At 41.8% G+C, this 22530-nt stretch overlaps 3 protein-coding genes and 1 long non-coding RNA gene across 10 annotated transcripts in view; 2 read left to right on the top strand and 2 right to left on the bottom strand.

The window, feature by feature from the left end:
- Positions 1-420, top strand: part of osbpl1a (oxysterol binding protein-like 1A) — a 23132-nt gene extending 22712 nt beyond the window's left edge. For all 4 annotated transcript variants that reach the window (XM_056377616.1, XM_056377614.1, XM_056377617.1 and 1 more), the window contains one exon: positions 1-420. This exon is cut by the window's left edge and continues 504 nt beyond it. The gene's annotated coding sequence lies outside the window, so the exon portion shown is untranslated.
- A 350-nt stretch (positions 421-770) lies between these two features.
- lama3 (laminin, alpha 3) lies at positions 771-13862 on the bottom strand. 3 transcript variants are annotated; one of them, XM_056377612.1, is made up of 33 exons: positions 12836-13862; positions 12532-12635; positions 12282-12430; positions 12059-12169; positions 11848-11950; positions 11485-11646; positions 10212-10408; positions 9775-10130; positions 9554-9692; positions 9154-9253; positions 8949-9065; positions 8677-8847; positions 8421-8572; positions 7568-7774; positions 7339-7490; positions 7094-7256; positions 6371-6498; positions 6129-6279; positions 5925-6029; positions 5691-5824; positions 5204-5321; positions 4564-4698; positions 4363-4487; positions 4152-4274; positions 3952-4063; positions 3737-3855; positions 3466-3646; positions 2626-2775; positions 2081-2240; positions 1870-1997; positions 1699-1792; positions 1512-1619; positions 771-1402 (listed from the first exon to the last, which is right to left on the bottom strand). In XM_056377612.1, exons 2-33 carry the CDS (start codon positions 12605-12607, stop codon positions 1257-1259), a joined length of 4572 nt encoding a protein of 1523 aa, XP_056233587.1. In that variant the 5' UTR covers positions 12608-12635; positions 12836-13862; the 3' UTR covers positions 771-1256. The 3 variants fall into 3 exon arrangements, with proteins under 3 accessions (XP_056233587.1, XP_056233588.1, XP_056233586.1); XM_056377613.1 differs by having other exon boundaries at positions 9775-9929; positions 10014-10130; positions 12532-13861; XM_056377611.1 differs by having other exon boundaries at positions 12532-13861.
- On the top strand, positions 10037-12430 carry LOC130170392 (uncharacterized). 2 transcript variants are annotated; one of them, XR_008827976.1, is made up of 4 exons: positions 10037-10173; positions 10929-10990; positions 12018-12185; positions 12295-12430. It is a non-coding gene; the product is annotated as an uncharacterized LOC130170392 (long non-coding RNA). The 2 variants fall into 2 exon arrangements; XR_008827975.1 differs by lacking the exon at positions 12295-12430 and having other exon boundaries at positions 10047-10161; positions 12018-12157.
- A 4496-nt stretch (positions 13863-18358) lies between the features above and the next one.
- On the bottom strand, positions 18359-21634 carry cts12 (cathepsin 12). Its single transcript, XM_056379517.1, has 8 exons — positions 21604-21634; positions 20767-20912; positions 20557-20676; positions 19636-19800; positions 19326-19547; positions 19066-19234; positions 18597-18702; positions 18359-18493 (listed from the first exon to the last, which is right to left on the bottom strand). The coding sequence occupies exons 1-8, from the start codon at positions 21632-21634 to the stop codon at positions 18394-18396; spliced, it is 1059 nt and encodes a 352-aa protein (XP_056235492.1). The 3' UTR covers positions 18359-18393.
- Between the last annotated feature and the right edge of the window lie 896 nt (positions 21635-22530).

Raw genomic sequence — 22530 nt, 5'->3', positions numbered from 1 at the left:
CACATTTCCTCTGGACTCGTGTTAAACTCTCTAAACCGCTTCCAGTTCACTTCATATGAGATGGATGTGGGTGTCGGCCATTTCTCCTGATACGGTGAAACACACTATATTTTCTGTATCACTATTACACACGTGAGCTGAGTTTAAAATCATCTGCCACATGTTTTGTTTGTTTTTATCTCGTCCACTGAATCCTGTGTCTGTTATGTTTCATATATTATAACACACATAAGACTGAGTTCTGTGAAGAGGTTTATTAATAGTTCTGCTGAAACTCTAACATCTGTGCATCAGACTAAACTAAGTGGGTTGGGGGTTGTAAGGTCACGTGACATGGAAAATGTAGAATTTTAAGGTGTTTTGCCTCAATTATAGTATTTTATTGCAAACCTAAATAAAACACTTCAGTGCATTCATGAATGTTTTTACTGTTTCTGTTGGGTATGTTGGGAGCGCAGGACAAGTTTCAGAGAAATCTGAAGATGAAGTGTGACCTCTAACTCAAGGGCCGGTGGTTCGATTCCTCATGTCGAAGTTTATTCGGGCAAAATACTGAATCCAAATTTCCCCCAATGTGTCACCGGTGTGTGAGTGTGTGTACAGTGTGTATATATATATATATATATATATATATGTAGAGAAAAGAGCTGTGTGATGGTGTGTGTGTGAATGTAAGATACAGTGGGAACATTTGCAGTATTACAGCAGCACAGAGGACAGTACAAAGAAAACTGCAAAATGTCAATAACAACACTAAAACTACAATCAGCTCCTGGTGGTTTTTCTTCAGCTCGGCTTTTAATGAAATATGGTTTTCAGTCATTAGTCACTTTTATTGTTGCAATCATGATCTGAAGTGTATTTTATTCAGTCTCTCTCTCTTGTTTGCTAATGTTGTTATAGCTTTTTAAATCTATTATATTGTATCTCATAGCTTTCTTACTTGGGTGTTTGTTTCCACCTCTGGATACAGATGTTGGTGAGTAAAGGAATGAAGTTTGAAGCTTCTAGACTGGTAAGTAAACAGTCTGTTAATGCTAACGTTAGCTATGTAGCAATAGCAAAACAAACACCTTCTTAACATTTCTCTTATCATACTAGTACTACACACTACTACTAACTAGTTCTACTCTAATACAAGAACAATGTTTTTACTTTAGTTCTGTCTCCCTCATGGACACTTCCACATCAGCTGGTGACTTCTTGCCTGACGTGGCAACAGAATTTCGAATGTGGGTTTTGTGGGTTTGACGTCATCAGTGTTTGGGGCATCCATCGATGCTCACGGGATCAACCACCCTGGGTTGTGTCTCAGATGCAACAGGCCAGTCATTAACCTTAATGTTTCGCAGGCAGCCCACAAAGGGTGAGGACACGGGGACATGTCTGGACTTCGTTGTCCCTGAATGGAGAAAAGGAAAAGCAGAAAAAGAAAGAATCTGGTCAGAATTTATTTCATAAAAAGTTGATTTTCTTTAAAAGACATTCTGTGAAATGTTTGATGGATTTACCTCCGATGTAAAGTGAATCCTGTGAGTGTGACACGGACGCGAAGGGGACGGCCTTCTGCTCAGACACGGAGTCCACCACTAGTTTGATAACTTCATGTTGTTTGGACACTGATGGACAAGATCACAAGAATTTAAAATTTAGAGCCACTCACATATGATCAGGTGACGTCAGCGTGTGGAGTCATACCTGTAACCATGTGAAACTTTCCATCACACAGGCTTCCACGAGGCGTCACAGAGACACTGACAGCGCCGCTGCCGTTATCCACTTTAACACCCACCTGGTAAAAGACTGCAGTCAGTGAACATGGTTGTTTAATTAATGCACTTTTTAATTCTTAGCGCTGAAAGGTTTTACCTTGTTTTCCATTAAGAACACATCAAGGCCGGCCTTGTCACTTCCAACATGGAAGAGAAGACCTGACCGGTACTGAGGACGCAGCTCGAAGGACAACACAAAGTGGGAGCCAACACTGAAGTAATTATCTATAACAGACATATTATTCATTAGACGTGAGCGTTTGTTGTAACCTGTAATACATCAGGATCAAAAGAATGAAACGTCAAACCTAAGACAATGTGACCCCCGCCAAAGTACGTCCCCAATTCTGTGAGACTGTCGGGACACGGTAGAGTTTTGTGGCTCCTCTGCGGTTCCCCCACAGCCATATTATTCACTTTGAAATCCCGAATACAGCCGGTAATGCTGTTCATGGGAACGTTAAGTTCCTGTGGGACGACCAGGAGAGAAGAGAGGGTCTCTTCAAAATAAAATCTCAAAACAGTCCAACCAAATATCGAGGTTATACATGTTTTCACCAGAGGAACATAATTATAATATTGTAGTTTCAGGTGTTTTTTAATTACATATAATTATGATCTTGTATTTTATGTTTCAGGTATAGGCGATGCTGCCACTAAACAGCAGAAATGAGGGTCGAACAAAAAAACAAAAACAAAACAAAACCGTTTTTTTCCATAATTATGAAAAATGTTGTCTATGGCACGAAATATCATGATTTTATCAAATATTGGCCCAAACCTAGTCGTGTGTGAAAATGTGTGACAGGCTGTTTAATAAATGGTCCGACAGTGACGGAGGTTTGATACAGACCTTGATGGTTCTGCCTGTGGGATCAACTCCCAGGTGCACGGGGGTGAGCAGGTCCAGAGATGATCCCTCATTGTCGGGTAAGTGACCATCAGTCACACGGAATCCATCAACCAGCAGATGAAAAGTGCTTTTCTCCACACTGAGCTCAACCTACACACACACACACACACACACACACACACACACACACACACACACACACAGGTAAAGTGATAAGTCGTCAGCATAAAGACATCAGTAAAACAGATTTGAGGTCACTATCACTGTAATGTACAGGAGACTGAAATGATATAACTCTATATGTGCAGTAATTGATTGTTCACAAAACCCCGCCCCCCCCAAACAGTGATTGGCCAATCACAGCTTACTAACTTGATTTCTCCTATAGACTACCATTAGAGATGTCTGTAAACTTAAACATGACACATTTAGTATTAAGGTCAGTTATTACTCTTCAGTTTTAAGAATTTTGAATCCATTCCTTTACATTTGAATAACTTCAACATATCAAAGCAGGAGAAACAGTAAAGCAAGCAAACCTGGAAGCTAGAAAACTTTTTGGCTAACAGTGACATCCAAAAGTCTGAGACCACTTTCCCATGCTAGGCTAGTGTTAACTAGCATAGTAACCTAATGACACGTTTTCAAAATAAAATAGTTACATCAAAGATCCTTTTGCAGGGTTTTTGTTTTAAAGCAAATGATCTAGAAATACTAAAAATTCAGCTGGAGACCGTCGTCATAGTTAAAGTTAGCATTAGCTTAGATTATAGCTACTGCTCATCAACAGGCCTAGCAACAGTAACTAAAGGGGGAGGGGCTTAGCGAGCGGTCAGTTACTCTGTGCCAGGTCCCGTCGTTACTCTTCTGCCTGTGCTGGATGATTCTGTTTTGTCCCAGCGACATCTTGATCTTGCCGTTGGCCATGAACAGTGCCAGCAGGGGTACGACGCCCCTCCCCGCCACCTGCAGGATCAGCCCCTTGGACGACTCGGTCTTAACGTCGAGAGAGAAGTGAGGCCTGAGACGCAAGCGAGAGACACAACGGTGAAGTTTCATATGAATGAATATATAGTTGGTTGGCTGAATGAATGAATGAATTTAAAGTAACCTGTAATTAAGGTCGTGTTGTGGCAGGGTGTAACTGAGCCAGCTGTCTTCGTCGTAGAGCTGGTGTTCACCACGGTGCGCTCCTCTGTTTCCACACGGGATGCGTGCAGGAGGCTGAACCTGACAGCAGGTAGAGAAATGACCTGTATCACCACCCAGCACTAAAAGCAAGAGGAGAATCACTGTGCTGGAGGAACGGCGGCTTGTTGTGCTCACAGGTTTGTGACTCTGATGCTCTTGTGGTGCTCGGAGACCGGACGGGCCAAGAACTGTGTCTCCCGTTAGTGAGAATGAGCTCAGATCAACAGGAATAAAGCTCAGCTCCGGTCTGCGTCAGAGATTTCCATAAAACGTTAATTGATGTTAACATTAGGAAAAAGCTGAACCATTAAAACAACGTTAACAGATTTCCAAACCTCCTTGTATAAAGGTTGGAGATCCAGGCTTTGAATTTCTCTCCAGGCGAGTTTTGATGCTCTGGCCTGACGTGATGTGATTGTCCCTGAATCACTTTCACATTATCAATGCTGAGCTCCAACCTGAGAAAATCATGACGGCTTCAGTGATGGGCTTTTTAGATTTTAACTGAGGTAAAGGTGCTTGTGTTGGCAGGAGGACTCATCTTACCCTGTGGGCCTCTTCACTGCAGACAGGTAGTGCCAGCTGCCATCGCTGTATCTTTTATCAGACTTCAAGGTAAAATCACTGCTGCTGAATACGACACAGCCGTCAGCCAGGGACAGCCGAAGGTCCTGCCAGAAGATCAGAGAGTAGTAACAGAGTCATCTCCATCAGTTGATTCTCATTTAAACGCTGGATCCGGTTTACCTGAGAGCTGGCGCTGAGCAGAACACCGTGTCTGTCCGAGGACCTGAAGCCCAGAGAGACTCTGACCGGCCGTTCATCCTCAACAAACAGGGAATCGATGGACAGAGCCGAGGACAACGGAGCTGCACGGACACCCTGCACAACCAGGAACACACCGATTACACTCCTTTCTAAATACTGAAGTCTCCATTACTTACTTTTCAGTTTCAGTTTCACTTTAAACTTTGGCTTTTAATTTAAACATTTTCATTTTCAATTTACACTCCAGGATTTTCAATTTCACTTTTTATTTGTACATTACCAATTCACAATAATATTCTTCTTCCGTTTCCCTTTTTCTTCTTTGACATTTCATTATGTTTAATAAGAATAGTTTATTCTCCATTTTTATGCCTCCGCGCCGGCGACAGTCAAAGCTGGAGGCCATTTAGTTTTCGGGTCACCAATTCTCATGGACACGATATCTCAGTAAACATTCATTTTGACTCAAGCGCGAACTGATTAGTGGTCAAAGGTCAAAAGGTCAAGGTCAGTCCTTTTTTAAAAGTATTGATCCTGTGATAGACATTTTAAAGCAACATTAAGTCAAATACATTAAACTTAGCGCAGTCATGTATATCATTGCGTTTTGGCAGTTTACCAGTAGTGGGACGGGACATCCATCACTGACACCCAGCGTCCTGTTGTACTCCACGATCTCCCCGTCTGCTGTCAGGTGATCCACACATCCTCTCAGCGGTGGAGCTGTGATGTTGTGCCTGACATTCAAACACAGTACGGAGGTTAACCCGAGGAGCTGAAGCTGTGATGCTGCATGGGGTGGGCTCACTTCTTGGTAAATGATTTATAAGACCATCAAAAAAGCTTTGCATTAGATCGAAGTCTCTTAAATATTTGTTTGTTAAAGAAATGTGAAAGGAGTAGAGAGTAGAGAGTATCAGCAGGTCCCCTCTCTCACCTGTTCACAACGTTCAGGTGAAAGAGGCAAATCAACTGAAATGATTTTAATTTTAACAATAAATGAACACAAACTTTTGTCTTTGGTGGATCATAGTAGCAACACTGGAAATACATTTCATGCAAAGCATTAAGATCTCCTGTAGTATGGGCCGGATTTGTTCTGTTACCTCTGCCTGAGCCGTGCTGGGAGACCCCCCACGTAATAACTCCTGTAGTTTGTAGGAATGTGAGCTGTGGAGATTTGCTGCCGTCCGTACTGCACAATAAACCGGTCTGCAGTCGTGATCGCAAAGGATTTGTCCTGAGACAGGAAACATGCTTTTAGTAGACGAACACGCATTCAGACAGCTTGCACTGCGTAATGTTCACTATGGAAAGTAACTGATCTTTGATCATCTTACGATGAGAGACACTTTTTCAGCCGTCTGAGCTCGCAGCTCTCGACCGTCTTGTCGTCCCTGAAGCACCAGGAAACCTCTTTCCACATGCAGCCAGAAAAAAGACTCCTGCAGCAGAGAGACGACATCGATCATATATCTGTTTGTAGACCGAGTATTTGACTGGTGCTTCTGCAAATCTGTTCAATTCAACTAGAAACCTCATACTTCATCTCCAATGTAGAATAACAAGGCGTCAGCCTCTCTGCTGTTTGTGTGAAATCTGAACAATCTTCTCGTTTTCTTGTCCGGCTCCTTAATGAACGCCAGGCGGTAACCTGCCCCGTTGTAGTAATCAGACACCTCTGACTGGGGAATCCTAAACAAATAAAGAATTATGTCTTTATTTCTCTATGTGGTAATTACAACAACAAAGCTATGTACACATAGTGATCAGCTTTAAACCTTACTTAATATGAGGCTGCTTTGCATCCATGTTGACTGCGTGTTTGTAGTTGAACAGGCAAACAGGATTGTCATTGATGTAGGAGAGTTTCATTGCTCCTCTGTATTTGGCGTAACGCAGCTCCAGCGGAGGCTAAAGGAGGAATGCCAACATGTCATGAATGAATGAGTTAACACTGAACAACCATGTTGCTCATTCATGATTCTCCAAACTCATTTCAAGGACTCAAACAAAACCCCAACTTCATCTTTGCGCTTAATTGCTCAATGGGACTTTATAGTTTGTGCCAGTTACATCCAGAATCTTACTTCTGCCGAGAGGAGGATGATAAAAAAATTAAATAAATTAGTATCAGGTACTAAGTCATAGTTATGAGATTGTAAGATATAATTAATTACTAAGTCAAAATAATGAGTTATTAAGTTATAATGAAAATTATTACTTAGGAAATCCAAAGTACAAACTGCAGTACTAACCCTAAATTAAAATTTTAAAACATTTTAAAACAAATTAAAATAATGAGATGAGATCAAATTTATGATTAACAGTAATTAAGAATTTTGATTTAGGAAGTCACAAACATTCGGAGTTTGAGTTATGATATCAAAATTATGAGATAATACGTTTAAATGTTCATGGTTTGTTCTTGTCTTGGTGGGGGTCAGGATTCGGGGTTTTGGATGTTGTGTATCTGAGATTTAAAGAACGAGCGGCGGTGGCAGGTTACCGTGAAGTCGTCAGGATAGCCGCCCACGTAGACAACAACACTGTTTACATCCAGGTCGAGGACGCCGGTCGTGGTGTTTGGAAGGTTATAATTAGGAGCGAGACTGACGGGCATCTGTGATGTGAAGTTCTTGGTGATGTTCACTTCGGCGTCTTGGTAAACTCTGCAGGAATTGTCAACATGGAGATAATCAACACGGTGATTACACCTGTTGCAGTACGTTCCCCTCAGAGAGTCACGCTCACCTGTGAAAGACGACCCTGTCAAAGTCTGACGAGTTCACGTTGGTGCTTGTTGTTATTTGGCTGGTTTCCACCTGATGGACGACTCCACCCAACTTGTAGACACAAATCAACACACTGTGTCTGATCGCCATCCCGATGTAGTCTCCGGACGCCTGGAAATGAAAGAGCAATGACAGAGATCTGAACAGGACTGTACGACTCTCTGTATAAACGAAGGAGGCAAACTCACGTCCTTGTTGCCCAAGTAGAAAACGAAGAGGTTGACATCTCTGCGTTTGTCTTGCCGTCGCCTTCGTCTGCGGTCGGCTTTGGAGGGATTGTTTCCACGGTGATTGAGAAGCAGATCGACGGCTGTAAACGCTTTAATGTCCTCCAGGTTTTCCGGAGGACGAAGCTCAACATGACCTTTTCCGCTGAACGTGGTGGCAATGGAGAGCTGTAAGAGGATCAGGTGACAAGTGCTTTCATGTCATTTGGTCAAATTAAGTGATTTAAAGTAAGTTGAGTAACAATAAAACCAACTTACCATCCGTCCATTATCAGCTTCAATGTCACTGTTTTACTCTTGTCCCACATTCAGACTTACAAGGTTCAACAATTAAAGTTTAAAAATATTATTTATCTGAAAACTTTTAAGGTACCTGAATAAAATAATACTCAAATAATCAAAACACATTTTAGGTTTTGTTGTGAGACGGTTGTCAACATTCATTTTGACACAAAATACAGCGGTCACACGGTATCACCGTCATTCCCACCACAGTAAGTATTTGACGGAAGTAATTTTAACCTTTTAAGTGTATTTAGCATGTATCACATGTTAGCTGTCAAATCAAAGCTAACACGTTAAGCTAGCTTGTTTTTTTTCACAAAATGTCCCTTTGGCCAGATGTCCCTCTGTTTTGGAGAAGACAAGATTTAAGACATTAGATTTGTCCTTTAGTCACATTCAGACACTCACACAAACACACAGCTTTTCTTAACTATAAAAGCTGCACAGTCGTCGCCAAAAAGTATTTATCATAGCTGCTTTAAATCAAAGCTGACAGGTAAGAAACAACAAATTAATAGCAGCGTCTTACCCTGTTGACAAAGTTTCTCGTCTCCTCTATCAAGTCCCTGATTCTCCTGATGCTTTCTGTCATGTTGGCACTAGGGGGTGCCTTCCTGATGAGCGCCTCAACGTCACTGAGGGTGTTCGTCAACACGGGAAGAGATGCGTTCAAGTTCTCCACTGAAACACAGAAAACAAACCAAACAAATATCAAAAAAAAAAATAAAGAAGGGTAAAATGTAATGTTATATTTTAAGGACACATTCGCACCATTGAATACTCACATGCCCGTTCTGCATCAGTCAACTTATCCTCCATGTTCACAACGACACTGGGCGACGTTATTCTTTCCACTTCCTGGCTGATGTTCCTCAGTCTCTCTGTTATGTTTCTGACGGTGGAGTTCGACGCCGTGGCAGCTGTTTTCACAGACTCTATCAGGACTTTTGTGTCGTCTGAAATCAAAGCACCAAGATGACCTGCTGTGTTTGTAGGTACTCTGCATAACCTGATGTTTCCTGTCTCCTGTGCAGCAGATTTTGAGCGACCCACCGACCTCCTCTGATGGTTTTGAGGTCATCGCTGACGGCTGAGATGACCGTTCTCAGCAATTCTCTTTTTCCCTTCTGCTCCTCGACGCGTCCTTTGCTGGTGTTCACTGTATGTGAAAGCGCTGTTCAAAAGAAACGGAAAAGCATTTAATATTTTCAAAATTAATATAATTCTATGTGGCTTGTTATAAGTGATGTTTTTTTACACACTTTCCAGGTCCTTCTGAGTGTTGTTGGCTTCTGCTTGTACATGAGTTGAATTATCTTTGAGTCCTTCAGCCCTGTTGACCTCACCTCCCTCCTTCACATCCTAATTAACAGGAACACAATCATATCATTATTTTTGATAAAACATCATTGACTCAAACGTTCCATATTTTACACTGTTTTATTTGAAGTGTTGATCCAGAAGAAGATATATATCTGTTGTTTTAAGAACCAAAAACCATCTCAGTGTAGTTTTACATCTCCTCTCTCAGGCAGATCTCAGGTAAAACACTCAGAGAAATCAAATCCTGTAAAGTTGGACGCTGGGTCCAGGTGGGCGGGGCTTCATCGGGACATCTACCTGTATACTATATGGACCTGTAGCATTTAGGTGTTCAGTTACCTTTAAGGCTCCTTCAGCAGCCTCTCTGGACTGATCTGCTGCCATCTCCGTCTCATCTATGACACTGATGATGTTGTTATAAGCTCCTTGATGCGGCACGCGGAGCCGCTCAGTGCTGTTGGTAGCGTCATGACGCGCTCTGCGTCACACAGAAAGGTGTATTAATGTCAACATAAACACAAAACAACATGTGCCCCCGTTCTTTCCATCTTTAAACTCACTGTTGAAATCCTGCTGCAGCTGTGTGAAGCTGCTGTGCACGCTCCTCAGCCTTGGTTACTAGATCCACCTTGGCCCTGATGTGGAGGATCATATTAAGCTTCCTAAAGACTTCCTGTCTGGCGCCATCTACTGGAGCTGCATGATTCTCAAACTCCTGCAATTCACACACACTAAACTCAGTTTGCGCGGTTTCAAAACTCGTCCCGTGGAGTCGCGGTGGTGAAAGACGCCAGCTTACTTTTTTAATCTCCTCCAGCATTAAGAAGGTGTCGGTGACATTTTTCAACAGATGTTTTGTCATTACAGTCGCAGGAAGGAGCGTGTCTCGCGCTCTCTCCATCTGAGTCTGAAGATGCTGGAGGATGATGAGAGGCAGATGAAGACAGGTGAAGACATCGGTATGACGCGACACATTTGAAGCTGTGTTTCAGCTCACCTGCAGATGTTGTAGGGAGGCGTGACTCTTCAGGTTGAGGCCAGGTGTCCTGTCCACTCTGTCCTCCGCCTCTGACAGCAGCCCGGACAGATCTCTCAGGGCAGAGTCCGAGGACATCAGAGAGTCCGAGGTCTGGCTCAGGACAGGCGGGACGGTTTCCATAGGAACCGCCATGTTGTCCCTGATTAGGTTCAACACTGAGGAGAAAGTGCAGATTGAAGCTAGTTACTTGTTTGTTTGTTTGTTTGTTTGTTTGTTTGTTTATATTATTTGCTTCTTTTGCATAGTTAGTATTTTTTATCTATTTGGGTATCTGAGGTTAATTAGGAAGGCAGGCAGGTTTAGGACCAGCATGCACCTGGGCCTGTGTTTTTTGGTTTTTTTAACCAGAGCAAGAGAGGCAGCAGGAAACACAATCCTTGTTCTTCTGTTCGCTGCTTGTTTGAATAAATCAAAAGACAAACACGATGGCTTTGTTTGGACAGTGGATTCCTTTGTCTGAGTAATCTTCATCCCATGGTGCATCAGTGGCCTCTTGATTTCATGTTATATTTGAATTAGTTTGAAGACAAATAGCCACTACAGTAATTATTGGATATCAATATTGACAGAGGTTCCTTTTTTCTTCTATTTCTTTAATGTTTCCTTAAAGGAGTGGAAGAAAAGAAGACTTGGTTAAAACTCACTAATAAACATTATATCTCGTCCTCTTCCTAGAGTCTCTGCTGATTGCCCTGCTACCTCACGGTGACGACAGGATGTAAGACCCCCGGTTGATAGTAGGTGGATTTATTTACCATTAAACAGAGCCATAGATATTTATGTTTGCAGTCTTTATGCTAAGCTAACTAGCTGCAGGCTGTAGCTTCATATGTACCGTCCAGACATGAGAGCGGTATCCATCATCTCATCGAACTCTTGACAAGAAATCATTAAAGAGAATATCCCAAAATGTCTTTTTAAAATATTGTTATTTTCCTGCATTTCACTTCTGGTGGGAAGGTTGAAAATCTTACGCTTCCAGATCAGCTTTAGTTTTGTTGTTTTTGTTCATCGAACCGAGACGAGAAGCGAAAAACAAAGCATATGTGTTAGTTACGATGGTCGCAGCTTTAAAAGTTGCAGAATATAATTGTTTGTGAACTGAATTTTGGTTCATGTTCGGATGAGGAGCCAAACAGCAGTGTGACCCGCCTCTGCACCTTTTTATCCATGAACTGAACACAGTCTTTCCACCAGAGACAAACCAAGTCATAAATGAAAAACTTCTCACAGTTGCGTGCCTCCTCCTGCTCGCTCGCTCTCTGAGCAGTGCAGCCTCTCTCTCTCACTTCCTGCACCATGCGCTGAGCCTCCTCCATCATCCTGACTTTGTCGTTCTCTGAGAGAGTGATGGATCCTCCGGGTTTCACCTCGGACAGCTGCTTTGTCAAATCTGACAAACCGACAGTAAGAGACTCACTGCTGACAGAACTATTCATTCAGTTTCCTGAACAAGTCCCACAAAGTCTGACGTTACTGACCAGAGTTTAGGAAAACTGCTCAATGCTACGAGTGTTTATGAAATCTGTTAATGTGAGATGTGACATCACCTTCAGACAATGCGAACACATACAGTCATATTTGAACGATGTACCTCGTATTACTGTGAGGAGAGATGCAGCTTCATCATCTGCCTCCAATATGGCTCCATTCACATTCTGCAAAACCTTCTCCAGATGTGACTCAGTTTGAAGAGTCTGGAAATTTAATGAAAACAGTGTCAAGACTTGTCATGTGTTTCTGTTCACTGTTTACACTCTCTAGAGAAAGAAGACAGATTCTTCATGAAAAATCACTCCATGTACCTCGTCAATCAAGTGACTCAAGTCCTCTCCAACAACATTCATATCTTCTTCCAGCTGTTTGACCTTTGGGTCCAGGTGTCTCACAGCAGCGCTGTAGCTCCCAACCAGGATCTGGAAAACAGCAGCGGTGAGCAGAAAGAAACAGTGTCATGTGATATAAATATAACAGGAATTGTGATTTTTTAAATTTTTTTGCCAAGGTCTTTATGGAAAATGTATGTACCTTGGATTCATAGACGTTAGCCTCCCAGATGTTCAGCGTGTGTGAACCAGAGTCAAGACTGATGCTCTGCAGCTGCTGCGTCAGCCAAGCCAGATCATTGTCCTTCTTGTCCAAGTCCATCAGTAAAGAATAGGAGCAGCTGTCACAACCTGTCAGTAAATACAAGGAGAGGATGAAACACAGGATATCTCTAATGCAATATTAAATCACTTACCCCTTCAACACATAGTCACTATAAATGTATATTTACCTGCATTTATAGAGTCACACATGTTCAAGATGCTGTCCCTCCAGTTGCAGGGCTTGCAGCTGCCTCCCTGCACCATTGGGTTGCCACAGTAACCATGTGCACATCTTAAAGAGACGACAAATGAGAAGGAAAAAGCTGCTTTTAAACTTTTGTACTTTTAGTGACAGACCTACTTACTAAAATAATGTGTGTGTCGTTGAGCAGTGGACAACAGGGGTAAGGATGCACGTGATGACAATAACGCTGAAATGTAAATAATGTACATGGTTGGTTGTGTGTGTCGCTCACTGAGCAGCAAACAAACCTCTCACATCTGTCTCCGGTGTAACCACGTTTACACAAGCAGTCAACTTCTCCCGAGCCGACGTCCCGACAGGCCAGAGCGAAACTGAGCCACAACAAATAAGATGTTCAAACTGATCCGGTAGAAAAAACATCAGAGCTGTTAATAAGAAGAGACTGACTTGTTCCATGTGAGGGGACACGGACAGGCACGGCAGGTCCTGTTGGCTGCGTTTCCGTGGTAACCCACTTCACACCGCTCACAGCTGTCACCAATGGTGTTGAACTGACAGTTCTGGAGGTTAGTTGGATGAGACACAACACGAACAACATGCCACAACTAGCTGTCAATCAACAAATGAACATGTGCCACTGTCTTGGTGTGTGTGTGTGTGTGAGTGTGAGTGTGTGTGTGTGTGAGTGTGAGTGTGAGTGTGAGTGTGAGTGTGTGTGTGTGTGTGTGTGTGTGTGTGTGTGTGTGTGTGTGTGTGTGTGTGTGTGTGTGTGTGTGTGTGTGTGTGTGTTCGTGTGTGTGTGTGTGTGTGTGTGTGAGTGTGAGTGTGTGTGTGTGTGTGTGTGTTCGTGTGTGTGTGTGTGTGTGTGTGTGAGTGACCACCAACCACACAGTTCCCTGTATGCTCATCACACTCATTGGAGAGTCCGTTGCAGCTGCAGGCGACACACTGACCCCGGGACGCTCCAGTCCATTCTCTGTAGAAGCCAGAGCTGCACTTCTGTACGGACACAGAGAGTTAACACAAGCTAACACGTCACCAGAACTCCTCTGGTCTGGAGGAATCTGTTATCACAAAGTAATCAAGGTCAGGCATAGAGATATAAACGGATATAGTTGCATAAAATGGCATGTACAGTTCAAGGCCATTATGTAGCATGATGAAGGTTTGAGCATGTAAGGTTGAGCTTTTTTATACCTGTGGTAGAATAAAATGCATGTCTGATAGTGAATGTGGGGTTTGCTATAGATGACATGATCTCTGATCAGAATAAAAATTCAATCTGAATGATTTCTTGACCTTGTTTTGCACCAACATCATCTAAATGAGAAAAGGTAACAAAGATAGAAAAACCTCTATGAACAACAGAGCTGCATTACCTGAGTAACAGCACCTGCTGTTTGGTTGCTGAAGGAAGGATCACAGAACTTTTTCGTGATGTGTGTCCTCTGACGGATCGGAGTTTGTCTCTCACTCCAACACTTTGGCTGTTTCTGAGCAGAGGGACAAACCACAGCGAAGCAAAGCAAAGCCGACCACGCTGCAGCCCGAAGTAAAGATCTGTTCCAGCGCATTGTAAGTTATTCAGTGACCCATTTGAGTCTAGCAGTAACACAAAGCCTCTGCCTTTCCTCGTCCTCAGGTAAACCTTGTAGCAGGTGAACCTTGGAGCTTTTTATATAAGACACAATAAGAAAAGCTGGACTGTGAGAAACAGCCAACGTAAAGGAGTATAGGCTTTCACACAGGAGGGTTCAAAGTTCAATGAGGTGCGGTTGCTCTTGCAGACATAAAATGCGGCATGCAACAAGAAACACTTAGAAGAAAATGGTTATCACTTTATTATCAGTCTGTTAAAACACTTCACTTGATCCAGTAAGTAACTGATATTAAATGTATTTATGATGATCAGACAAAACTGAAAAATGTACTTGCATTGAAAATAAACCACAACTGTGGAAACACACTTAAGACCTCCAGGCTCAGATTTAACCACCACCACCACCCCTCCCCCTCTCTGTGTCATTTCTACCAAGTACAACAAGTGTTATATTACAAAAAAAAGTCTTGCAGTCTGAAGATATAACATGAAACTTAAAAACAAGCAGAAGCTAACATTGCTCAGTGAGGAATTTGTTTCCACCCTGATTTACTTTATTTGGTACAGACTCAATTGGGTTGCTTATTGTATTGATTAATTATTGCTAATTTGTTAAAGCAAAACTGTATAACTTGTGGAACACGTGACACCAGAGAGTGGCGCAACAAAATTCATTCACATGTCATCAGAGAACAAATGACAATCAGGAGGAAGTTGAACAGCGAAGTGAACTAAACACTGTCAAATAAATGTAGTGGAGTAGACAGAACAATATTTGTCTCACTGCTCATGACGGAGCGCCAGTGATAAATTTATATAATGACCTCTTATATTTGTAATGAAATGACAAGTCAACACTGGAAGAGAAAGGGCGGGCTTTAAGCTAACCAACATTAGTTAGCTAAAACTATAACTTAAGGCTAAAGTTAGAAACAAGCTAACATTAGCATTTATCCATAGACGCTTGACACACTATAATTAAGAACCTCTGAAGGTACACTGTAAAAAAAAAAAATCTAAAAAACTAATAAGATTTACCCTGAAATTACAGAGAATCTTTAAATTGTTGGTGTGGACATTAACCTTTATAATAACAAGCTACATTTTTAATTACAGATCATTTCTGTCATTTTACATAGATTTGTATTTAATTGAAGAAAGCAGAAAAAATACAGTATAAATAAAACAGTAATTTTTCTTTACAAAAATGGGAAATAAATGAAATTCATTGTTATTGGCATAATGCTTGAAATAGTTCTTCCAGGCATGAATATGGGAATAATTCGCACCCTGCATGTCATCACAAAATATTTGTTTATGGAAACTTGGTGAGTTCACTGCTGACAACCTATCCAGTCAGGAATATTGGTGTGTGACAATAGTTGAAGGACTTCTTTCTATTTCTTCTGTACTGTGCCTTTCACTGCCCAGTGGCATTTTTGTTCTCAGGATTATTCATTTCATTCAGTGAAGACTTCTAATGAAGAGTTTTGCAGCAAAGAAGAAAATTCACATCCAGTTTGTACCATTGACTCTGTAGCTGTAAGCAAACCATGGCTCTTTTGTGGAGCAGTTTCACTCCTTCCACTTCCCTCAGAGGTCACCACTGTCTGGACAGCTAGCTATAGGCTAACTAGGCAAACCCACATCTCAAAGTTTACTAAAGTTAAAGGACCAGTGTAGGATTTAGGGGCATCCATTGGCAGAAATGGAATACAGTATTCATAATTATGTTTTCATTAGTGTATCATCACCTGAAACAAGCAATCTCTGTGTTTTTGTTAGCTTAGAATTAGCCCTTCATATCTAAAGGAGTGGGCAAAGACCTGTTTCTACCATGCCTTTGGTTGCCTGATATTCCTCCTTTTTCTTCATGCCTAAAACTAACCGAGTTCGAGCCAGTCAGAGTCAGGGACCCTAACCTAACTTAACCGAACCCTTAGGGGGGAAAAAAATAAAGAGGCAGGTCCCCTTCTATGGAGCTTGCCATGTCACACTGTCATGTTTCTACATTAACCCAGAGACAAATCAAACATTGGCTCTATTGAGCCTTTTGTGTTGTTACGTTACCTGAAGGTCCTCCACACTGGATTCAGTTGGTTGCAATCTGCAACTTCACCACTAGATGCCACTAAATCCCACAGACTGGTTCTTTAAACTTGACAAAAAACACTGTGGATTTAATATACAGTGGCAAGAAAAAGTATGTGAACCTTTTGGGATGTCATGGTTTTCTGAATAAATTTGTCATAAAATCTGATCTGATCTTCATCTAAGTCAAGGGTATTGACAAATATAATGTGTCTAAAATAATACCACAAGAAAAAAATCAGATCTTTCATGTCTTTATTGAACACACTCATTCAACATTCAAAATGGCAGTGGGAAAAGTAAGTGAACCCTTAGAATTAATAACTGGTTGACCCCCCCCTTAGCAGCAATAACCTCAACCAGGCGCTTCCTGTAGCTCTGGATCAGAACTGAACATTGTTGAGGAGGAATTTTTGCCCAGTCTTCCTGGCAAAACTGCTTAAGCTCTGCCATATTCTTTGGACTTCTCATGTGTCTGGCTCTCTTCAAGTCAATCCATAGCATTTCTGTTGGGTTGAGGTCTGGGTTCTGACTTGGCCACTCCAAAAGGCAGATTTTGTTTTTCTGGAACCAGTCTGTTGTGGACTTGCTCTGGTGTTTTGGGTCGTTGTCCTGTTGCATCACCAACTTTCTAGAGAGTTTCAGCTGATGTACAGACAGTCTCAGATTATCTTGAAGAATTCTCTGATAAACTTGGGAATTCATCTTCCCCTCAATGATTGCAGGCTGAGCCCAAATCATGAGGTTTCCTCCACCATACTTTACGGTTGGGATGATGTTGTCATGACGATATGCCGTGCCCTTTCTACGCCAGATGTAGTGCTGGGTGTTTTTTCCAAATAGTTCAATCTTAGTTTCATCAGTCCACAAAACATTTTGCCAATACCGCTGTGGAGTGTCAATGTGCTCTTTTGCAAACTTCAGGCGTGCAGCAATGTTCTTTTTAGTAAGCAGTTGCTTCCTTCGTGGCGTCCTGCTGTAGATACCCTGCTTGTTCAATGTTTTACGTGTTGTAGACTCATGAACAGAGATGTTAGCCAGTTCCAATGATTCCTTCAAATCTTTGGCTGTCATTCGGGTTTGTTTCTTTACCTCACTGATGAGTCTTCGTTGTGCTCTTGGTGTCATTTTGACTGGGCGTCCACTTCTTGGTACAATAGCAACAGTCCCAAAGTGTCTCCATTTGTAGATTGTTTGTCTAACTGTTGACTGGTGAATTTCTAAAGTCTTTGAAATCACTTTGTAACCCTTGCCAGCTTTATGTAAATCAACAATTCTTGATCGTAGATCCTCTGAAAGCTCTTTTTGGCGAGGCATGGCACATAAACGTGTTCTTCTTTTGCAAAACAAACTCCAAAAGTTTGGGGGTTTTTATCAGTCAAAGTAGCTTTAGGCCACACCCCCAAACTCATTGTCTTAACGAGACTCCAGATGTGCTAAAACCTGACACCAATTAGCTTTTTTGAGTTAATTAATTCAAGGGTTCACATACTTTTTCCACAAGCACTATGAGGATTTTTTGGTTATTCTCAATAAAGACATGAAAGATCAACATTTTTTTGTGGTATTATTTAAGACACATTATATTTGTCAATACCCTTGACTTAGATGAATATCAGATCACATTTTATGACAAATTTACTCAGAAAACCATGAAATTCCAAAAGGTTCACATACTTTTTCTTGCCACTGTATCTGCAAGAAAATCCACCAATTGCTACTGTTTCGCTGGAATTAATTGATTTAACTTTTTAATGTGGATTTGACCACACCTTTATAATGCTAAGACTAATGTAAGACTAAACTACTGTAACAAAGTTTTTGCTGTCAAAAGTGAAGAGTTTTGCTTTTATAAACTCTTAGATAGCATTTTCCATATTTGGTGAGTTTGACTTATTAAAAAAATATTTCAAAGGCTAATTGACTCCTGTGTGTACCACGTCCCTGAGAGAAGAAGTGAGCTCACTGTAAAAGACTGATGTGGGATCTTCCACAAAACATCTTCAGTGTCAGAAAGGTTCAGCAGAAGCTTTAGAAGAGATGTATGACAGGACTCTAGAGATGATGTGTAGGAGAAATGACTGATGTTGTTCCACTGACAGACCAGAGGATGAACTTAGTATTAACACTCGACCCTGAAGCATCTTATCAGAATCATAGGATAGGGTACAGGGCGTAGCTCGCAATGCCACAGGTGTTTCTGCCATCCCGGACCATTCGCATGTAGCCGCCTTCGCCCCAACTGGATCCCCAACTATAAACAAAAGGGCAAAAATTCATATTAAAACAAGAAACACTTGCACATTACATATAGTAGAAAATGTAGTGTTTGATCACTTATCCAGAGTCGTTCTGACCTGTTTTTGATGATCCAGTAGTCTTGGCCTCCTTCAGAGCCGTAGCCGACCAGCAGCACCGCGTGACTCAGGTTGTTGGGGTTACAGTTGGGCTCATCGTATATTCCTGTAAATTAAATATGAACCTGTATTAAGTGATTTCTTAAAGTCCCTTAGGGGCAGTAGAGACTAGCTGTAAAAAGAACAGTTGTTACACAGAAACATGATCTTTCTTCTCTCTTTCTTTTATCGTGTTTCTGGCCACATGAACCTTCTGGCCTTTTAGCGCTGGTTTGTTCTCCACCTGGACTCAAATCAAATCAAACTGGTGGAGTCTGCAGAGGTGGGTGATGTCACTATGAGCAACACCTTCCGTATAGATGCATTGACCCCTTGTTAATATAAAAGTATTGATTATAGCTGCTATAAATATTAGATAACCTTCTTTTCATCGGTGACATGATAATTGTGTGGTGGGAATATTTTTAACCTGAGCTGTAGAACAGGAAGCTTGAGTGATCTGCATCAATGGCTACTGTGATTGGACCAATGGTTGCCACGGCGTCAGCCAGAGCCTGCTCATCCCCTTTGGGTATGAACCTGTAGTCTTTGATATGAGCGGCTGCGAGTCTGCTGTCGTAGTAACAGGGCTGGGTGTCCTGTTGAGAGAAAATCAGGAGTAAGTGTTAAGAGCGCGCTGGAAACAGACTGATTTAACTGCTCTGATGGGGGCGGAGCCAGCAGCCTCACCACTGAGGTGTAAGGGTAGGTGCTTGTCGACTGCAGCCCGTTGTTCACCACATAGTCGTAGGCGTTGGCCATCCAGGCTCCGCTGCAGCCGTAGGTACCGTACGCCCTCGAGCAGTCCACCAAGTTCTGCTCACTCAAGGACACGAGCTGACCTGTCCTCTTGTATATTTGTCCCTCGATGGCTCCTGTAGTGCTGAAGGCCCAGCATGAGCCACAGTAACCCTGTGAAGAACAGTTAAAACAATGACTTGAAGGTGGTCACCATTCAGCATGAATAAAACACACTCAAGTGAATGTGAGAAGTTCTTACCTGGTCTTTCACCTCAGTGACATAACCCAGGTTCCTGTAGTCGACAAACCAGGCATCTAACTTCCTGGCGTTGTCACGCAGCCTCCGGGCAGAGACGGTCCTCCCTCTCTTTACAAACTGGGTGTCTATGATGGCACCTTGCAAAACCCGGTACTCTTGTCTGGTCTATGAACAGAGAACATAACGGAGATTGTTTTGCAACGACAACATGTCCCCACAGACTGATTCCACTCTGATGTCGATACGCAGCTACAGCCAGCAGCTTAATGGAGTCCAGGTTGACTTTGACTTTCTATACATTCATTTTTATCTTTGTTAACACCTTTTAAATAGTCCTCACCCACATGATAAGGTGATGTTTTAGTTTTTCTTTCAGTTTGTCTTCTCATTTGGTTAATTTTAGTGTACAGCTGACAACAACCCCCAAAAATACTTGAAAAATGAAATAAGCGCCTATAAAAATGTACAAATGTTTAGTGGTAAGCACTAAAAATATCATTACATTACAGTTCAGGGTTGTAAAAAATATTGTTTCACTACTTACACACAAATACAACAGAAAAATATAAGAAATAAAACTATGATAAACTCTATTTACATGTAAAGTGATTCTGTCAGGACTAATTTTTGTGCTTGTATGTCTCCAAATCACTGAAAGTAGTAATAATTCACATTTTTGAAAAAGTATTATGGTCTACAGACATAAATGAGCTACAGTGATATACTATAAATAAAACATGCTCATTGTATTCCCCAGGGAATAGACAGAACCTGGAAACAGGGAAACAGCTGGTCTGGCTCTGTTCATACAGATTAAACAAACAACATACATAATTAAATAGTGAGAAACAGTTTTTACTTTGGTTTGTGATTGTGAGCAGATGCTTTTACAAACACAGGGAGGGAAATGCCAGTCCTTACCAGGTCTCCATATTTATTCATGGCCATAGTGAACGGCCTCATCCCCATAAAAAACCCTTGATTATTGTCTTCAATCATCCGCATGTTCTCCTCCCAGATGGCCCTCCTCTCCATGTCGTCCTGCAGGATGACACCAAACACATCAAGAAAAACTCACGCACACACACACACACACACACCTGTTGTTGGTGTGGGTGGAGTCAGTCTCACCATCTCTTCGTGATTGATGCCATGGCTGTTCTTCCAGATCTCCCACTTGGTCAGGACCGCCTCGTCCGAGTCTGACGCTGCACGCCACGGGCCGCACAGCAGCACCGAGAGCAGAGCTGCTCTCAGCAGGAAGCTGCTCGCCTCAGCTACAAGAGCAGGAGCGTCACAGTTTGTAGATTTGTTGTGATCACACTGTTTGCAAATTGTTCATGCCATTTACAGTAAACTCAGTGGAGTAACTACTGGGGCACTGCAATTGTTGTTTTCGTTGAACACTGAAATTTAGATTTCTGCTCAATGTATAATTAAATACAACTTCTCTGCTTTATTTTCAGTTTCTTCCTTTGAAAACATGATGCTCTCCAGCTCTTCCTGGATTAAATGTGCTTTAAAACGTTTTAGATTGTAGAGTAACGAGACAGCTCCTTCCTGTAAAACAGCAGGATGTTTCCTCGAACAGTTGAAAACATTTCAGTCATTTCTTAACAGGGTTGATTCTCAATGAAAACCTGAGGCTGATGAGACCCTGCATGTTGAAATGTACAGAAAAAATGTCATTCTTATGACTGGACTCACTTAAATGTAGTTATACATAAAAGAAATATACACCTGACATCATATCATAAGTGAGGATTATATGATTTTAAAGGATCCTGACACAGATTAAAATGCTGCAGGTTAAGTTAAACTTTTAGACTTTCACTAGTTTAATTTAGAAAAGGTTCATGTTCCTTAAAGCTTCAGTGAAACTTTAACTAACCTAAAAGCCAACTTTATGTGAAGCCTTGTCACAGACTCTCAGGTTTCAGATGAAATAAAAAGCCTTGACCATCTTACCTGCATGGATGTGAGTCTGTTTTATTCCCATGGTCTGACAGCGACTCTGGACAGCGATGCAGCAACAGACACGCTGTCAACCTTCCTTATAAAGCTTTGCAGTAAGTACATGCCCCTGCTCTACTTTTACCGAATCCCTAAATCAACACTTGTGGCAGCACCTGAGAAGGATATTAGTCAACAAAAATAAGTTGCTTTCGCTGCTCCTCCTCTGTAATACCTCATTATCATTTAGAGAGAGCGAAAGCTGCAATTTCATAAATCCCTCAAATGCTGGTTTATAGTTGAGCACAACACCTGACATATAACTTTCCAAAACCAGGTGTGGAAGAAGTACACAGATCCTTTACTACAGTAGAAAACACCAGCACAGTGATGGAAAATATTCCATTATAGCTACAACTTCTGCATCAAAATCCTACTTAGGTTAAAGTGCAGACGGATTACCAGCAGCTCAGACTGGTTTTAACAACTTTACATGCAGTTCCTGCTCAGTGGTTCCCAACATTGGGGTCAGCCCCCACCCAAGGGTCACAAGATAAATCAGAGGGATCGAGAGATGATTGATTTTTGTTGAGTTTGTTTTTTATCATTTATGCGTTTATTAGAGCAGGGACAGTGAGAGAGAGACAGGCTGGGGAAGAGAGAGAGAGGGGATGACATGCACCAGGACGCCCCGTTGTCTTTGAATTTTTGTCAAATAATGTATAATTTGACATCTAACCCGTTTACAGGGAAACTGCTGACAACATCAATATCCTATGAACCTGACTGTCTAAACACAGCAGACGGGGCACAAGCCAAAAGGTTGGAAACCACCTGTAACAAAGCGTTTTATTTAAAAGTTCATCCATTTTTTAGAAATGTTTTTGCATTTTCTTTAAAGTAACTAGTAACTACAGCTGTCAGATAAATGCAGCAGTAAAG

The sequence above is a fragment of the Seriola aureovittata genome, chromosome 6 (assembly GCF_021018895.1).
Source record: "Seriola aureovittata isolate HTS-2021-v1 ecotype China chromosome 6, ASM2101889v1, whole genome shotgun sequence".
Classification (NCBI taxonomy): domain Eukaryota; kingdom Metazoa; phylum Chordata; class Actinopteri; order Carangiformes; family Carangidae; genus Seriola; species Seriola aureovittata.
Note: the sequence above shows the minus strand (reverse complement) of the source record. Positions and strands in the feature narration are given on the sequence as shown.

Bases quoted from the DNA above. Each gene is read 5' to 3' on its own strand.
- lama3 (XM_056377612.1), bottom strand. From the start codon at position 12,607: ATGGTGCAGGGAGGCAGCTGCAAGCCCTGCAACTGGAGGGACAGCATC. The intron at 11,951-12,058 runs GTACATGGAGTG...TTAAATTTCCAG, and splicing joins TGAGTCACTTGATTGACGAG to ACTCTTCAAACTGAGTCACA. The intron at 7,257-7,338 runs GTGAGCGTGACT...CAATTCCTGCAG, and splicing joins GACAGGGTCGTCTTTCACAG to AGTTTACCAAGACGCCGAAG.
- cts12 (XM_056379517.1), bottom strand. From the start codon at position 21,634: ATGGGAATAAAACAGACTCACATCCATGCAG. The intron at 20,913-21,603 runs GTAAGATGGTCA...CTGCTCTTGTAG, and splicing joins ACAGACTCACATCCATGCAG to CTGAGGCGAGCAGCTTCCTG. The intron at 20,677-20,766 runs GTGAGACTGACT...GTCATCCTGCAG, and splicing joins GCATCAATCACGAAGAGATG to GACGACATGGAGAGGAGGGC.